The sequence below is a fragment of the Ochotona princeps genome, chromosome 9, assembly GCF_030435755.1.
Source record: "Ochotona princeps isolate mOchPri1 chromosome 9, mOchPri1.hap1, whole genome shotgun sequence".
Classification (NCBI taxonomy): domain Eukaryota; kingdom Metazoa; phylum Chordata; class Mammalia; order Lagomorpha; family Ochotonidae; genus Ochotona; species Ochotona princeps.
In genome coordinates this window covers 69,819,227-69,837,637 of record NC_080840.1, presented here as the reverse complement: position 1 = coordinate 69,837,637, position 18,411 = coordinate 69,819,227, and the positions used below count along the sequence as shown (strand labels likewise).

At 37.3% G+C, this 18,411-nt stretch overlaps 1 protein-coding gene across 1 annotated transcript; it reads left to right on the top strand.

Annotated features, from left to right (window-relative positions):
• The first annotated feature begins 10,244 nt into the window (after positions 1-10,244).
• LOC101518980 (large ribosomal subunit protein eL42-like) lies at positions 10,245-10,587 on the top strand. The gene has a single exon (XM_012930616.2). The coding sequence runs from the start codon at positions 10,245-10,247 to the stop codon at positions 10,563-10,565; it is 321 nt and encodes a 106-aa protein (XP_012786070.2). The 3' UTR covers positions 10,566-10,587.
• Positions 10,588-18,411: the final 7,824 nt, after the last annotated feature.

Sequence of the window (18,411 nt, the reverse complement as noted above, 5' to 3'; positions counted from 1 at the left end):
CTGAATAAGGCCACTGGTTAACATAGGCATGACCTATTATAGGACTCCTTAGCGTTCATAATCAAGCAAGCTCATAGTAAACTTTCCTTGTAGATTGATGTAACCAAGTCCTTCTCTTACTTTCTGTACAATGGCACTGATACAGTGGCATTAAGCAAATGACCAGATTAAAAAACATGTGGCATATACACAAAGAAATACTAAGCCTTAGAAAGGGAAACCCTGTTATTTGTTTCAGCATGCATCAACCTGAAAGACATAAAGTCAAATAAATTAGGCATAAGCAGATCATTTTCCATTAACTCATCTTTTTAAACAATTTGAAAATATAAATTCACAGAAGCAGAGAGAATTGTGGTTCCAGAAGCTAATAGTGGGCATCAAAGGATGGTGATAATGGTCAAAGAAAACAATCTTTTAGTCTAATATAAAAATACATCAAATCATTTTAATCTGATAATTTTGCATTAGAATTTAAAAATTGAAAATAAACCAATAAGCTAATAGTATATGGAATAACTCATGGGAAGAGAGGAAAACAAAGTTTGGAAGCAAAAAAGCATGTCAATTCATCTCTGTAAATTCATCAAATTCATTAAGAACCAGAGGAAACCCAGAATTGAGAATGAAGATCAGAATTTGAGAGGAAGTTAGTGAGGCACATAGTGAACTAAGTAAGCAGACTCGATAACTAAACTGAGTAAAAAAAAATAATAATAGAAACAACAATGAAAATATATTCACATGACTACGCCATTTAGCTAACTGCTATGTGGACTCAGTATTAACTCAATTCTTAATTTACTTCTATTGAAAGAATGGGATATGGAGGTGAGCTAAATGTTGTATCAACATTTTCTTTCATTGTAGGAAATTAAAAAATAATTTCTAAAAACGAAACTCAATCAAAATCTGTCAGAATTAGATTTAAATACTTGAATACTCCTTTGGGAACTAGGGGACTAAATGAACAATGGTCCCTCTCATTGTGTGAGATTTATTCAAAGGCAAAACATATCACAAATCCATATTCAGCAAAATGTGGAGACAATATAATTCCCAGCTTTAGCATTAGAGGTAAGGACTACCAACAGAGTTAACATTAGGAAGATGCTGTTTGAGAGGAAATGGAGCGGAGAAGTCCTGGAGAGAAATCCCACCATTGAAAAGGACCAGTAGCAGCGTGTTTCACCATGTAAGAGCACACAAAGGCATGCTGAAAATGAGAGACTCTCCATGAGGTAGAAAATCCAAGCTCTGTTTTCTAACACAAAATGAGAACTTGAGAGAGTTGAACTGACAGAAGGTGCTTCCCAGGACACGACATTATTGGGAGAACTTGAGGATGTGAAACTATATGAAATCACCCTTACAAACAGTATTATTTCTCTTTGCTTTTTTTTTTTTTGCAAGACAGATAGCCTCAGGAGAAAGAAAACAAATACATCTATATTCCATCATTTGCGCCCTTTTAGCAAATATCTTTAAAAGAAGCTATTCAGCAACCTCGTAGTAATTTATATCATAATCCAATTTAGATATAAATCTGGAATAACAAATAAGCGAACTATTAATTGTTAATTTAGGAGTTCATTGGGAAAAGCTACCTTTGAGCAAATAAAAGCACTGTTTGGGATTGTGTTAATCATTTGTGTTACTACAATGCAATATCTGAGACTAGCTACTTATGAAACAAAAACAACTTTATTGAGCTCATTTGTTTTATATATATTCAAAATACAGATCTGCACAGAGGAGAGACAGAGATGCATTCATTGGTTCACTCCCAAATGGCTGCAAAGGCCAGAGCTGAGCAGAACTGAAGCCAGGAACTAGCTACCTCTCCCAGGTCTACCAAGTGTTTGCAAGGTTTCAAGGACTTGGGATATTCTCTGTTGACTTTGCAGGCCATAAACAGAAAGATGGATCAGATACAGAACAGGCAGGACATGAATGGACACCCATATGGGATGCTGATGCCACAAAGTGAATGACTCACCTCTGGGGGCCAGCACATAGCTCACAATTTTGAAGGTTCAAAATCCACATGAGATAGAATAGGCTTTGGTTTTGGCAGGTGCCTGTGGGAGATGGTGGAGCACATATAAAGAAAGAATCACATGGCAAGGAAGGAGGCAGAAAGAAACCAGTTGGGATCAAATTAAGCTTTTGTGGTAATCCTTTCTCAAGGACAACTTTATAATAATATTCCCCTAGTGAGCTATAGAATTCCACTAGGCACACCAAAGAGTCTACCACCTCTCAATACCAGTATTCTGATGCTCAAGTCTTTAACAAAAGGATTTTTGAAAAATATTCTGCATCTAAATCCTAGCAGTTACATTTTCATGACAAGGAAAGAGGAGACATGAATAAAACCACAGCATTAGGGCCTGGGTTTAATGGCTAAAATCCTTGCCTTGAATGCACTGAGATCCCATACGGGCACCAATTTGTATCCTGACTGCTCCACTTTCCATCCAGATCTCCATCCATAGACACAGCTTCTTTTCTTTTGTGCTAAGGGTCCTTCCTCTGATTCCTTATTTTCAAATTGGTTTTGAATGCATAACTCTGTTTCTGGATCATCAACTACTTACGATTTTACATGCTTCAAGTCCCCTCAATCAACATGTAAAAATTTGGAAGTCAGGGATAATCCTCACACAGCACCCTGATGATTACATCTATACACACAAGTAAATACCTGCATATATGTGGATGTGTGACAAATAAGAATAAAAATAAATTTAACTTAAAACAAAGTTAAGTCGCCTCTTAACAACAGTAGAGAAGCTAAAACAATTTGAAAATGTTGAGTCATTAAAGAGTTCTTGAGCTTGCAGTTCAAGAGGCTAGGCTGGTATGGGGCAAACTTCATCAAAGAGCGTGAGCTACATATTAAGACATTACCAGACACAAGTGCTTAGGACATGTACGAACAGCAATGCTACTTCATCAGATAGAACATAGCATTTCTTCCCTTGTCATCTCTAATTCCTTAGAAAAGAGTCAATCTTATTTTTCAGTTAATATATATCCACATCCCCTGACAGTCTTGGAAGCTTCTGGAAATAGCAAATAAGCCATAGGCAAAAGCTCTGCAGTCCATTACGAGCCTTTGTTTTGGACATTATGATCCAGTGCCTCGATCACATTTCGTGATGTTCCATTACATCAAGCTTTTAGAGTGCATTTGAGACTGCCAGCCTTCTGAAATGTCAGTTAGTTCACCAGCTTGTGGTAACTACTGAAAAGTTGTCTACATATTCCAAATATGTTTTAATCTATTTATCACAAGACACTATACCCTTTGTTAACACTTCCAAGTTAAAGGCAATTATGCAATCCTACTATTACTGTTAGTTCTTATGCAACAGGTATATTCCCTGGACTGCAGATTCCATGAATAGTAGCAAGCAAGCAAGCAAACAACAAAAAGGTAAGTATACTTCTTTAAAAGTAGCAGGTTCTTAACTATTCAAGGAATTAATGAATAAGCAATTAGGAGGAAGCCATAGTTTAGAATCGCATGGTATGCTGCTCATGCTGACTGGAAGCCAATTGTATAACCACAGTAGATATTTTATATAGTTTCAGTACCAAAAAGTGTAGATGTATTTAATGTCTTTTGCTATGGATAGGAGAAGGGAAGGAGACAGTCGGCATCCATGTTAAAACATGGTTAGAAAATGGGAAATGAGGTACCTGTGGGCAAAACCAACCATCAATAAGCACACTCCGAAGACAAATTCACCAAAACTTTTTGGTAGCTTTTTATCCTGCATTTCAAGAATGAGATGAAAGGATCAATGAAAGAACAGGAAAACTTTCCTAGCCTCCTACCCCCATGAAATTCAAAATGTTACATAAAGCTTTGGTTTCTACCACTGGATATAGGGTTACATTCATCTATTTCCCATCAAACAATTTTGTGGCCACTGTGACATGTTTCGTGAATCTGTATGAATGACCCTGGATGATTTGATACACGCTCATGGTTGCCTCCAATTCCACCTTCTACCAAGAAAATTCCCAGTTGCATCTATTTTTTAAGATATCAATACTCATATTTCAGACCTTTTTTGTTTAACATGGAGACTTCTATCAGAGATGATTGCTATTTTTCTCAGTATAAAAATAAGCTTATAAATATCAGAAATGTGGAGACCAAGACATCATATTTATACAAAGTTGGCCACCTATCGCCAGCTCATAAACTCAGTAAAATCCTATTAATCCCAGACAAATACAATATCTATAGAAATAAAATAGCAGTATTTGAGGAGACAGGAACCCAGAATCGGAGACACACCACCCGATGTGTTCTGTAACATTTGTTCTGTTTGAGCACTTGCAGGGATCTTTCAGCACAAAGGAAATAACATTTCTCTCTTTTAATTTAATGATCACTGTTCTAATAGGATGTGACATTGGCTCTGGACACTACCAGTGCCCTCACTTATGGGTCTCACTGGAAACCAAGAAGTTTAAAATGTTAAGGATTTCTAGTCTTCTTTTCATGTTTTCATCCTCAGACAGTACTACGTGGGAACAAAGGTACTGGTATCTAAACTCATACTTAGTGACTCACATTTTTTTACACTCGTGTAAATGTACACAAACATATACACAGATACATACTTTGTGCATAGTCGGCCTAGCCCATTTTGCTGAAGGATAGATCTCCAATGTGAGTCAAAGAACCCATATCCTTGGATTAGGTAACCCTATCCATGTCTTCCACTCTGAGCCTTTCACATGGCTAAGCCGTTTTCAGTTTTTATGTATCAGTTTCTGTAAGACTAATTTTCAGTGTTCCAATAGGAGGTGATCAGGTCATGAAACAACTGAATTAACACTTTGTTTCCCATGAAATCTTTTCAAGTGGGAGGGATTTCATGAGGATATTATGGGAAAACAAAAACAAAACAGCTCTAAGTTACAACAAAAGTAGCTCCATAAGGCGTGTACTCTATAAAGTTGCTCTCTATGGTGATGAAAACAGAAAGCATTACTGCGGTGTGGGCCTGGAGCTGCTGATACATCCCTTAAATATCTCACGAATCTCTCATGTACTTGAGCACACAGCACAGCACAGAAGTGAGAGCCTAAGAGTAAGGCAAACACAAATACAAAACCAGAATACTTGTATTAAAAGATTAACATGCACAACAGACATCATTTTCACATGGTACAGCCGGCATCCTGGAGAAAGTGGGGACCAAGGTGCAGTTATCCAAGGGAGGAAATAAATCGAATCACCCTGACCCAGAATAAGATGAGAAGGAGTATAACAGCATCAAGTCTGTGACTATTTCCATAACTACATTTTTTTTGCTGTATCTTATAACCATTTGCTTCGGATGCTACTCTCCATGTCCCAAGATTGGGCTTTGAGGAAACAAGACATGGAAAAGCCTGCCTCACTGTTGAGAATTATTTACAGTCAGCAGTAATAGTTTCTGCCTTGGGTCCATTATTGTTCCTTCCTCTGTATCCTTCCTTAAAAGGCAAATAATTTCTCTAAGTTATTTTCTAAAGCTTGAGATGTTTCCTGTGCGGCCTCTGTTAAAATACACAAGTTATAGAGTGTTTTACTCTGAAAGTTCTCACTTGCATGGGTGGAATTCTTTTGTTTCACTCCTTCCTCCCAGCAAGATGAAAAAATGGGGTATCACTGTAACCTCAGTCTTAGACACATGGCAGTGCCAGCTACCCTCACCTTCTCCACTCTGAGGTTGATATCTGCCCCTTGAAATATCCTGTAGAATCAGAATAGACCCACCTGATGAGATTCAATTTTGGATCTGTAGGAACAGGGCAAGACTGTGGATCTTTATCTCCCTGGAATTAGGCTGACATTCACCAGGAGCTGAAGGTCTGCTCTGTCTTCAGGAACCTGAGGCATTCATAAGGCTGATGCTAAAACCAAAGTGCCACTGATTGCCTGGGATTGCCGCTTGTACTCCTGGGCATGGTGGTCTGGAGTGTAGCACCTGTCTGCTTTAGATCTGAACTTTTTCTATGTTCTTTCCTGTGTGCCTCTTACTCCCAATTCAGAACTCCCCACTATGGCTGGTGAGATCGATGGATGGTCTTGGTGGACATCTTAAAGTGTAACTCCTTTCTTTACCATCATCTAGCCTCCTGAATCCTGTTAAATACAGCTTTCACAGGGTATTGTGGAAGAATTGGTGCTGTCATTCAAGAACAGAGAGCAAATCTCATGTGCATGTTGAACCATTTACAAAAGCTGATCCTGCGTAACAGCTTGTGGTTCAGCTGTAGTAAGAATATTCTTCATGGTCTCCTTGAGTGCCATTTTGCTCTCCTATGTGGTTGGCAGGGGCCCAAGTACATGAACCCTTTTCTGTTGCTTTCCAAGGCGTTTAGAAGGAAACCAAATCTGGAATGGAGAATCTGGAACAGGAACCAGTTCTCACATGACAGACAGGGGATGAAGGCTAGAGGCTTAATCCAACTATGTCAAAATGAGGGCTCCCTTTTCTCATAAACGTGTTAGCTTGCCTTATGCCTACACAAAATCGTCACACTGAATGTTTCCCGGGTTACTGTTATTTTCGTCCTTGAGCTGTATGCTATGCTTCTTTCTAAACCAGTTCTCCTCAGGTAGCAGCTGTGTAGGGTCAGGGTAGCTGTTATATTTTGTTGTTCCTACTGTGATACAGGATGCTGATTCTGGGAGGAAAAATCCCATGTCTTGTTCTGTTTTGTTTTGCTTTAGAACTGAAAATGAGTAATAGCCTTTTGGGACTGGGGCACAACTGGGGAAGATAACACAGGAAGAATGCAAAATGATGTTTTCCCTGTCAGACTGTACCTAGGATCATAGTCAGCATTGGCTTTATCACTGTATGTTTAAAAACAGCCTAGGAATGCTGTTTTAGCTTCATGTTTCTGCAGTGCCAACATGAAAGTTTATAAAATAGCACATTTGTCAAATCGCTGGCAGATTAATAAGTGTATATTAAAAATACCTGGAGGATTGTTTTCAAATTTTAACAATAAATTCTAGAAATATTTAATGTTGCTCTATATTGAAAATATTTGAACTTCTCAACTCTATGGGAAAAAAATGTGAGTATCTAGAAAACTGGTGTCAGGAAAAAACCTAGCAAACGAATTGTTAAACAAGTTTTATGTATTATTTATAAAGATCTGTTCTAAATTTTTTGATGTGCATCTTTAGACTGTATTTTGCTTCTCTTTTTCTTTCTCACTTTCTGTATCTGACAATATTCTGTCAAAACTTTTCTGAAAATGTTATTTGTTTCCCTTCTTTCAGCTTCATCTTCTTCATATGTTATTTAAATATTTATAGTGAAGTGTTTCTGTCATTTGCTGTTCACGAGGTTCAACGAGGTTGTTTTTATCATGGTTATTATGTTAACCTACTTTTTTCATTCACTAAGGTTTCAATTCTCAACAAACACATGTGTGAAACACTCATATATCTGCATATTATTTTTGGAATATTTGGAATTATTTTTCCTGCTGAACAAACAAGTTTTCTCACAATCTTCAACGAGAGATTTTAAGTCTCCCTGATTTCAGTTCTCAGATCTTAGTGTTGTTCAAGAAATAAATGCAGGGTTAATTACTTTTGTAAATACTTTCCCTGAATTTTAGCAGCTGCCTCTACTGGTGGCAGGAGTGTAGGATGAATATTAGAAGATTTGCTTGTTGAGTCGGTTTTTTAGCCTGGAATCCTTAGACAGTATTACTAAGTGAACACTTACTTTTTTTTTAATTGATTACATTGCATTATGTGACACAGTTTTATAGGCACTGGGATTTCTCCCACCCCTACCCAAACCTCCCCCCCCACAGTGGATTCCTCCACCTTGTTGCATTACCACAGTTCAAATTCAGTTGAGATTCTTTCATTGCAAGCATCTACCAAGCATAAAGTACAGCATCTTATTGTCCAGATAAGTTCAAAGGTTTCTTGGGGAGACCATCTCTGGTCTGAGGGTAGAGCCGGCAGAGTATCATCCCAATCAATTAAAATAATTAATTAAAATAATTTATAACGTTATGGAATTAGTTGACATGGTATTGAGTAACCAAAATGTTAAAAGAAAAAAATGCAAGTTCTAAATCACATCCTGTGACTTCTACATTGACATTTCAACTATTAGTTTATATACAACCGGGTTCCATACACCTTAAAATGGCTATAGACTACTATTCAGCTGTCTCTTGTCTATTTTAATTTTAGTATTTAGCAGTTTATAGCATTGAAGCATGATTTTGCTGAACCTGGCTGTTTTTCGGGTAGTCTAACTCTATAACTCTAACAAGACATATGTCAACAGTTTTGGTGAACAGTTTTAGGAGGGGTGTGCAGAGAAATCTTCAATACCACAGTGAGGAGTAACTAATCTTTGTGTCCCACCCAGTGAGTTATAAGGGCATCCCACTGACTGTTTCCTGTCTGTTTCTAAGCTTTCCTTGTAAACACTTACTTTTTAACATTTTAGCATCAGTTACAATTTTGGGAAGAGTAGGAAGTGAATGGCACCAATGCTTTTCAGGTAAAGGATGAGTAGTTGATCTGCTGATTCATTTTTGTCTCTTATTTTTCAGTGTTCCAAATTTTCCCTATGTGCTAAATTTCACCATTTTTATGTTGTGTCACATTGACCCTTTGTACTAGCCAGTGGGGAAGATAGCTGTATCACCAGTCTGCTGTGTTCAACCTAGTTATTAGGATTCCCACGGAGGTGGCTGTCATGTGAGCATTGTTTAAAAGACTTCCTAACCCTGGAAAAGTCTGTGGCAATTGGGGTTAAAAGATGAGATGAAAAAAGTGATAGAAGTGTTTGATTTGACACTTTCTTTGGTTGTCCAGACCTGGAGTGCAAGTTAAAATCCAAAGAGCAGGTTGCCCTGTGTGAACACAATGATCTGTGGAGCAGTACTGGGTATCATTTATATTCTAAGCAATTCAAATAGTTTATGCTTTGATTAGTTATGTATTGCAAGCAAGAAAATCATATCCCCACTTCTATTAGATTAGGAATAAATATTAACAGTCCCTGAGATCACCATAAATATGTTAAAGAAGTTGAGTTGGTAAACCACACAAATGAACAGTCATAATCCTGCTGTTGAAATTGGTTTTGGGGGGTTTTCAAATTCACACATGGGCATCATGTCAGACTATTTGATAACATAGTCCATGCCTTTATCACCTGAGGGACTGCCCTCTCAACTCCCTCAGCATTACCAGGATAAGATTACCTCAACTATCCATGACAAGAAGTGCCAAGCAAACTCTTTTAAATTAAGTCACACTTTTTCCTTTTCTCATGGTGTACCAGTTCCTCACACTAAAAATGCTATTTATTCTAGCTATTATACTTACCTAGTCTAATGATTCATTGTTTGCTTCAGGACGTACTAGTGTTTGAATCCAACAAGATTAGTTGACTGTCAAGGTTATGGTTCAGTGGAAACCTTATTATGTCTCATAAATATCTTGTAAGAATATCTCATAATATCTTCTCATAGATCTCAATATCTTCTACATAGAAGATCCTGTGATAAATGGACTACTCCTATAAATTCTGCAACTGGGTTATTAGAAGTGAGAGTAAGAAAGGCCTATCCTGCTTCTCATCTTGGTGATGTGGTCTATATAATTCAGCTAGTAGACATACTGACCACGTAGCAGAACTGGCTCACCTCAGATATATCATTGTGATAATTTTGTTCCTGAGAAGAGGAGTCAGATGTGACTTCAACATGTCATTCTCTTTTTCAATGAGTAAAATGCCCAAGATGCTTCCGGATTATAGAATATGATAATACACACACATTTCTTGCTTTTGCTCGCAGTACATGACCTCTTTTGCTATAAAATGATAACATTAAAATTTAAGTTTTTTTTCTCTCTCTGTGTGTGTGTGTGTGTGTGTGTGAAAGAGACAAAGAGAGTGATATTTTGAAAACAAATTCTCGATGCTGATGGATACATGCAGGAAATACATTGGCTACTCTAGGGTTTAATGTTGACTTGGCAACAGGGGGAGCTTGCTGTCAAAGAGGGCTCAGATCATTGGTCTTAAGATATCAGGTGGACGATCTCTTTAAAAGTATGGGGAAGATCATTTTACCTGCAAAAATATAATCTTCCTTTTGTCCATAGCTGAATAGAATGTGCTCGAGAGAGAAAACCAAAGTTGTAAAAGTAAATATTCTTTCTTTTCCGCAAAATGGAAAGCCTTCCTAAAACGTGCCGGACCTTCTGCAAGAAGTGTGACAAGCACCAGCCCCACAAAGTAACACAGTATAAGAACGACAAAGACTCCCTCTATGTCCAGGGGAAACGGCCTTATGATAGAAAGCAGAGTGGCTATGGCGGGCAGACTAAGCCTATTTTCCTGAAAAAGGCTAAAACTACAAAGAAGGTTGTGCTGAGGCTTAAATGTGTAGAGCCCAACTGCAGATCCAAGAGAATGTTGGCTATTAAGAGATGTAAACATTTTGTACTGGGAGGAGTTAAGAAGAGAAAGGGCCAAGTGATCCAGTTCTAATCTTCATTCTCAGCTTTGTTGTGAATTGAATGAAGTCTTAAGATTATTCTTCACTTAATTTGTTTTTTTTTTTTTTGGCAGGGGGTAAGAAATAAACTGGAGCCATCAGTTAAAAAAAAGTAAATAGCAAAGTGTAGAACATGTTTGGAGTTCACAGAAGTGTATACATGAGAAATATGCTAAACCATCTTCATGCAAGTAGTAGTTTAATGACTAAACATGAATAGGCAAGTGAAATATATAGGATAAATACAAAACATGTTTTCTTTGTTGAAGAACATGAACTTCAGATTAATAATTCCAGCACCAATTTCCTGTGTTCAGTTAATGATTCCATCCTTTTAAAAATATTACCTGACATTTTTGTATTTGTTTTCATTTAAATCTCATGATTTTAATTCTTAACTCTTGTGCTGTCTGCATTTCTATAATGACATGCTAATGAGGGGGGGAATCTTGTAAAGCCTGAAGTTTAAATTAATTTTTATGTTTTAATCTGATGCAATGTCACAACTAGATATCCTAGGAAAAAGTAGTAGGTGATGAACATTAAACAAAATCCACTGAATAGTCACTGTGTTCCAGGAATGGAGACATAAAGTTTATTTTTAGTAACTCAATCAGCAGGTAGAACTTCCAGTTGCTAACTAGGCAGTAATCAATATGAACTGATTATTAATATACCAGCACAGAGTTAAAGTATAAGGGAAATAATGGCCTTTAGCCAAATGGTGATGAATAATGAATGTACCACCATTAAAATTATCCTCCTCAATACAATTTCAACTCCCTGCCCCTCATTCTCTCCACTGACATGCTGAAAAAAAGCATGGTATCAGTGGTTTTGCTTTCAAATTAGATTGTGGATGAATATACAAAAAGAAACATCTCTTTTGGAGCTTTTTCACTTTCTATTTTCTTAGACTCCAGAGTTTTAACTTAATATCTTCTCCTCTCATACAAAGTTTCAATATTCTGTTCCCTTTTCTATATTGCAAATATCAGTTTTATCTCATGTTATTGAAAAGACATTTTACAAAATTTTATCTCGTTGCTGAATCAAACCAATTGTCAACAGATACACTCTGCCATCCCTTCTTAAAGAATGGATGGATTATCTATACTGCGTTTTTATGAAAAATAGAGCTCATCTTTAGACCGATTTTTATCTTCTCTCAACATTTTAAATGTTTCAAACTTTTTCAAATGATCAAATCTCCTCCACACATAATAGTTTTCATTGTCCTGCACATCCATCTTGGTATTTGGGAAGAATTGGCTTAAGATACCTTTTGGATACCAAAATCTATCCATGCTTAAACCTGTTTTGGTTGCATATATACTGTGTACATCCTTCTGTATTATTTTAATGCTCTTTATATTACCAAAAACATATAACCATGCATGTATATGTATATTATGTAAATAGTATTTGTGCTGATTTAATCAATATGCTAAAGAATCCATAATATTTACTATAGTCATAATTTTAAAAATGTATTTTGAGTTGTTGTTGATTTAATCTATGAAAGTAGAATACATTAATATTAAAAACTAACTCTATTATATTATTCTCATTTTAAAAAATAGCTTTTGCTCTATATCCATCTCCAAATATGCAAATATGTGATAGTACTTGGAAATTAGAGATTTCATAGCTGAGCTTGCTATAGCTGAGCTTTCCAGAATAAGCAATATAAATTTCAGATAAGTTAACTATATTAGCATATAGATATATTAACTATGCAAACTAAAATATACAAAAATGCATGAGAACTTACCATTTCCCAGGTAGATTTTGTTTATTATTTGACATTATAATGGCAGGATTCAGAAATGAATACAATGTATTGTCAGATATTAAGCAAAAAATCCCAGTATTTTTAAATTGATTTTTCTTTAATTTTTAATCACAAAATTATTTCTTCTCCACCAAGTCATCTCACAAAACACTCAGTTCAAATCTCACATTAACCTCCCCAAGTAAATGATAATTCTGACCATTGTTTTTGTTTATAGAATAGTCTCAAGAATTGATTAATTGGTTTCTAAACTTAAGGATGCAGCACCTGATCTAGAAACTTCTCAGGAACATATTTACTAAGTTTATAAGTACTTATAGAACTACTGCTACTTACTTTTTCTGAATTGCCTCTGGCTATTTTTCTATCTAGTATGTCATGCTAATAAATTGCAAGTAGTTTACTGAAAGGAGGTCTTTGTTTACTAGTATGGACTGTTCCAGATTAACAGTTCACTTCTGAATCTTTGATAAACCAAATAGGGCTTCTCATGTGTATGTGTAGTAAAACCAATTTGCTAGCACATTTTATAATTCCAAGGATTCCTAAAATACTCAGTAACACTGACTGCATAAGTGAATATTTTTCCATGACATGTCAATTTTACTTTAATGCAGTTCAAGCAATTGGAAATAAAATCTAACATGGACATTATACTAATACTTCAAAAACTGCTCCACATTGCAATCAAAAAGTCCAGTCCACTGTCTTTGCATAATAGACATAGGTTCTATGCATGAACTATTCAAAGATACACTATTGTTAAAGTGAAGAATTAAAGCTGTAATAATTAGGCTAACTGTAAGACACAAACCAAAACAAAATAAGAAGTTTCAATTCTGGAGTTAAACAGTTTTGGAATACATGTCCTAATAGGAAACAGAATGGCATAAAGTCATCTTTATTATTTATTATTATTATTATGAAATAAGATAATTGACAATTTTGAAGCCAGGAATCTGTTATAGATTATTTAAAAATTAAGGGCAAGCCATATAATCCTTTGAAATACCTACTCTTCATTAAAAAATAGCAAAGGGTGATTATGAAGTACAAATGATCTAATATATAATGCCTTATATAAGTTTTTGACATGAATTGAGAGTTATTTATTCTTTTATATTATTTTAGTATATTTAATTTTTGTGATATGATTTCATAGGCATAGGGATACAATTATTTATTCTTGATGTGCTTCAAAATATTTAGTTTTTTCCCCAGTAGCTCATAAAACCATTGAATTCAATGAAAACTGAAGCATATGGAACAGAACATGCTGTCAGTCTTTATTGTAGCAGGCCTAGGTACCCAATAGGCAACTTCCAAATTAAAAATGATGATGGATCTTTCATATCTAGAAGTTTGACACGCAATTCAGCCGCATGTTAGTTGAGTCTCAAAGCTTGTCCATGGAATGGAATCTCTCTATTTGATAGGGAGATGAGTCATAATTCAGTGACAGTCTGGTTCACATTCAGAGAAGATGCTCCTGCCCATCTGCTACAGATAGTGCCTAGTCATATTCACTGCATTGCTAGCATTCATACAAAGCATGCATTTCTCTACTCCACTTCAAGTCTGAAGATAATTTGAATTGATAAATAAGATCAACAGTTGGTTATTTTTCTGGACAAAGTAAGTAGATACTTTTTTTTTTAAAGATTTATTTTATTTTTATTACAAAGTCAGATATACTGAGAGGAGGAGAGATAGAGAGGAAGTGGAGCTGCCGGGATTAGAACCAGCAGCCATATGGGATCAAGGCGAGGACCTTAGCCACCAGGCCACGCTGCCGAGCCCGTAAGTAGATACTTTTAAGTAGAAAGAACTCTTGAGTTAATGTAGGCCAATTCAACAAAAGAAGGGGAGCATGGAAATGGTTATTTGGAATCATACATATTGCCTTGCATATGCTTGCTACTTGACTTCTAGATTTTAAAGATGGGAAGAGTTACTGAAAGAGAGGGAGAGACAGAAATCTTCCATCTGCCAATTGTCTTTATGCATGGGGTAGTTGGAGCTGTGCCAGGCTGAAACCAAGAGCCACAAGCCTTTTGTTATTTCCCACATAGGTACAGGGACCCAAGCACTTGAGCGTCTACTGCTGCTTTCCCAGGTACAACAGCAGGGAGCTGTAACAGCAATCTAGCAGCTGGAATGCCAACTAGCATGCATATGCAATGCCAGGCCTACTGTCAGGAGATTTACCTGCTATTTCACAACACTGACCCTTTCTCTTATTCCTAAGCACTCCCAGACTTCAACCCTTCCAATAGCAACAAAAACCAAGAGTATGGGACTGCAGTCATGCAGCTACGCTTTTATTCCCCTAGATTTGTGTCTTATTTGATTATAATACCCTAAATACATCTAGGCAGTCAAAGTGTGTTTATTTTCTTTGTAATCTGCATATTTATGAAAAGCTCACTATGTACCTCAAGCATGTCCATAGTTTTAAAATTGTTTTAATGTTAAATGTATTTCTGCGTCGAAAAAATAGAAAGGAGAATAGAAATGGCTCAGCCTTAACAACCAGGATGGAGACAGAGAGGATTTTCAAGCTGGGGACTTAATCAGGATCTGCAACAGCAATGGCAGCGATCTAACTGCTTGAGTCATCACCTGCAGCCTTCCAGAGTGCACATCATCAAGTGGCTGGAGTCCAGGACTCAGTGGAGATCAAATTCAGGGACACTCATTTAGCAGGCAGGCTTCTCTGTGGTGTCTAAATTGCCAAGATAACAACTATATTTTTTAAAGATTTATTTATTTTATTACAAAGTTAGATATACAGAGAGGAGGAGGGACAGAGAGGAAGATCTTCCTTCCGAAGATTCACTCCCCAAGTGTGCCGCAACAGGCCGGTGCACGCCAAGCCCAAGCTGGGAACCAGGAACCTCTTCCGGGTCTCCCACACGGGTGCAGGGTCCCAAGGCTTTGGGCCGTCCTGGACTGCTTTCCCAGGCCACAAGCAGGGAGCTGTATGGGAAGTGGAACTGCCGGGATTAGAACTGGTGTCCATATTGGATCCCGGGGTGTTCAAGGTGAGGACTTTAGCCGCTAGGCCACACCACCGGGCCCGATGACAACTAATTTTTAAAAAATGAACTATTCTCTAATATAGGTTTATATTCTCCAATTTTCAAGATAAGGAAATTAGTCTTATAAAACTCAAATAATATAATTTTACTACATAAGTACATAGGAATCCAAAACTCAAACCTAGAGTTGTCAAATGCTGTATCTGTGTCTCCTGTATCAACATGATACTTCCTTGAATTTTTGTGCTATATGGACGCCATAACCTGTCATTCAGTGATTTCTCTGAAAAATCATCTTTTAAAGGTCACTGGCATTAATCTCAAATTCCCCACAGCAGTTTTGCTAGCCCTCTGACTTTCCCATGTCCTTTATCCAACAGATATTTGTGAAATTATTAGTTATACATAAATATTTAAGGCTGTTGATTTAATCCGGCAGTCATTTTTACTTCCTCTAGCACCCTTTCTAAAATCTCATTAGTTATAAAGAACACATAAAAGTAAATGTGATATTCAAATTATACTTTAAAATGTTCTAAAACATGTATTACAATTAAAAAATAACAAATAAAATTTATCTTTGCCATCACCCAGAGCATAATGCCATAATTATCTATTGTTCAGGTTTTTACATGTACTACAAATGATTGCTACTCATTATTCCATAGCCTGCATTCAAAATAGGTACATTCCTGTCTTAGATTTATTATACAAAATCATGCAATGTCACTTTAACGATAAAAATATCCCTTTATAAAAATGAATTTCAAAACGTTTTTCAAACAATTCCCTCTTGGATTCACTTATTTATATACTTACAGGTCTATAGAACATATTACCTGAAATATTTTGGTATGTAATTTCAAATTTGGTCTTTGAAAATTATTTTTATTTGATACCTACAAGTAGTTTTTCTATTTATCTTTATAAAGCTTAAAATAATATGTATTTCAAGGGAAGTTGTAAAAGTAAGATGTTTTATAATAAACAATTACTGAGTTCTTTTTATTTAAGGCTGTACAAATTAATCTTGTATATTCTTTTCAAAAACTTTGAATGTTAGTTCCAATCTCAATCAGATATTGATTCTTAGAATATTCATGCATGTCCAAATTTATGAACTCTTGCCATGGTAAGAATCAACTATGTCTCTCCTAATTAGTTCACATCATGAGCATTTTGAACTTTTTTTCCTTTTATGAATTAAGTGTTCATTCGATTATTCTATGTTTTCATTAGGGATTGGAAACCATATTACTGATTTTTATGTAAAAATATTGATACTTTATTCATCATTTAATTTATATTTTCTTTTGTTTATTCTGTGTTCTGACACAGTTTTAAAGACAGTTATCAAACCATTTCTTTATTTTTTTAAATTTTATTTTTGATGATGTTTACGTAGTTATGAAGGATGAGTGCCCATGTGGACTACTGATTAGGGCGAGGAGGGTTGAGAACAATGGAAAAGTGGGTGAGACCATTGTTTTCAGGTTTTCTTTTTCTTCTTCCTGTATCTTGGGGAAGAGGGGAGATAAAAGGAGATGCCTCACCTAGCCTTCCAACCACCTCAGTACCTAGGAGCAGGGAGTGGCTGCCCAGTGTCATCCCAGGGTCCCAGAGGCACATGTTCTGAAAATACTGCTCAAGTGCTTGCTATAGTTCTGAAACGTTATTGATTTTATTGCTCCAAGGATGAGGAAATTCTTCCAAGGTCCATTGGCTGCCATAGTCCACTCTAGAGTTTCCACTTGCCCAGACGTTTGCTGTCCGTGCTTGGCTGGAAAAGTTGTCCAATTTGTTCTGCCCACTATCCCCTTCCGTGGTACTCAATGTGCTCTGCAAGGCCCAATGGGCTGTCATATCCCCCATGTGCATCTGGGCAAGCCATCCACTACACCATCTTCAGCAGCTGAGGAGGCCCAGTTTAGACTCATGCACTCCGAGGGCAGACCATAGATTCTGTAATTCTCCCCATGGTTGAAGTTTTGAGTTCAGCAAGTTTGAAGGGTCGCTAAAGAAATCTCATCTGAGGTGACCCCAAATCTGACTATTGTGTGTAATAGCCATTATGGGGTCCAGCTCAGTCTCTCACCCTCATCAGCTTACATACACACTGGTGGTTGCAGTGGGGCAGATCTGTCTCAAACCACATCTGTTATGCAAACCAATGGATGCTGTGGCACAGCGCAACCCTGCCCATCACACACTTAGCCCTCATGCACACCAATAGAACCGCAGCCCACTCAGGGCAACTCCAACAACCACTACCGTGCCTGCTCCCAGACCTGGTTCATGTGCAGGTCAGTACATGCAGCCAAATTGTCCAGTCTGACCCACATTTCATTTGGCTTTTGTATATACCAAGGGGCGCTACAGCCTAGCTCAGCCCAACCAACCCCACTATCCAGCTCACATTCATGCCAGCGGTGTTACTGCTTGTCTAGCCCTGGTTCTCATGCTCTCTGGTGGGAGCTGAAGCCAATCAGAAAGATACTCATGGTTTCCCTACCGGGCCCACTTACAGTCCCAGATCTTGCACTCTCCAGGTGGTTCTGCAGTCTAGTTTGATAGGACTTGCCCCCATTTCAAGCACATGCTAGCTGATGTTGCAGCAAAGCCCAACCTGCCTGCACTTATTCTGGCTCATGCCTACACCAGTGGAGACAGTCACTTAGCCCAGCCAGACTCTCCTCCTAAACCAGTTCACATGTAGGCAAATAGATGCTGTAGCCCTGCCTAGCCTGGTCTGCCCCCAGTCCCAGTTCTAAGGCTCACCAGCTGAAGCAGTGGTCTAACAGCAGAGTCCTAGCTGCCTACATCTAGCAGGACCCCTCCTCCCCAGTATCTCACTCATGCTGGTTGGTTCTGCAACCCAGTCTTGCACGACCCAATCCACCTCAGCATTTACCAACAGATGTGTAGCCTGGCCAGGCCTGGCTAACCTCAGTTCTAGCTCATGCTGGTGGGTGGTTAAGCATGACCTATCCCAACCCAACCAAC

Bases quoted from the DNA above. Each gene is read 5' to 3' on its own strand.
- LOC101518980 (XM_012930616.2), top strand. From the start codon at position 10,245: ATGGAAAGCCTTCCTAAAACGTGCCGGACCTTCTGCAAGAAGTGTGAC.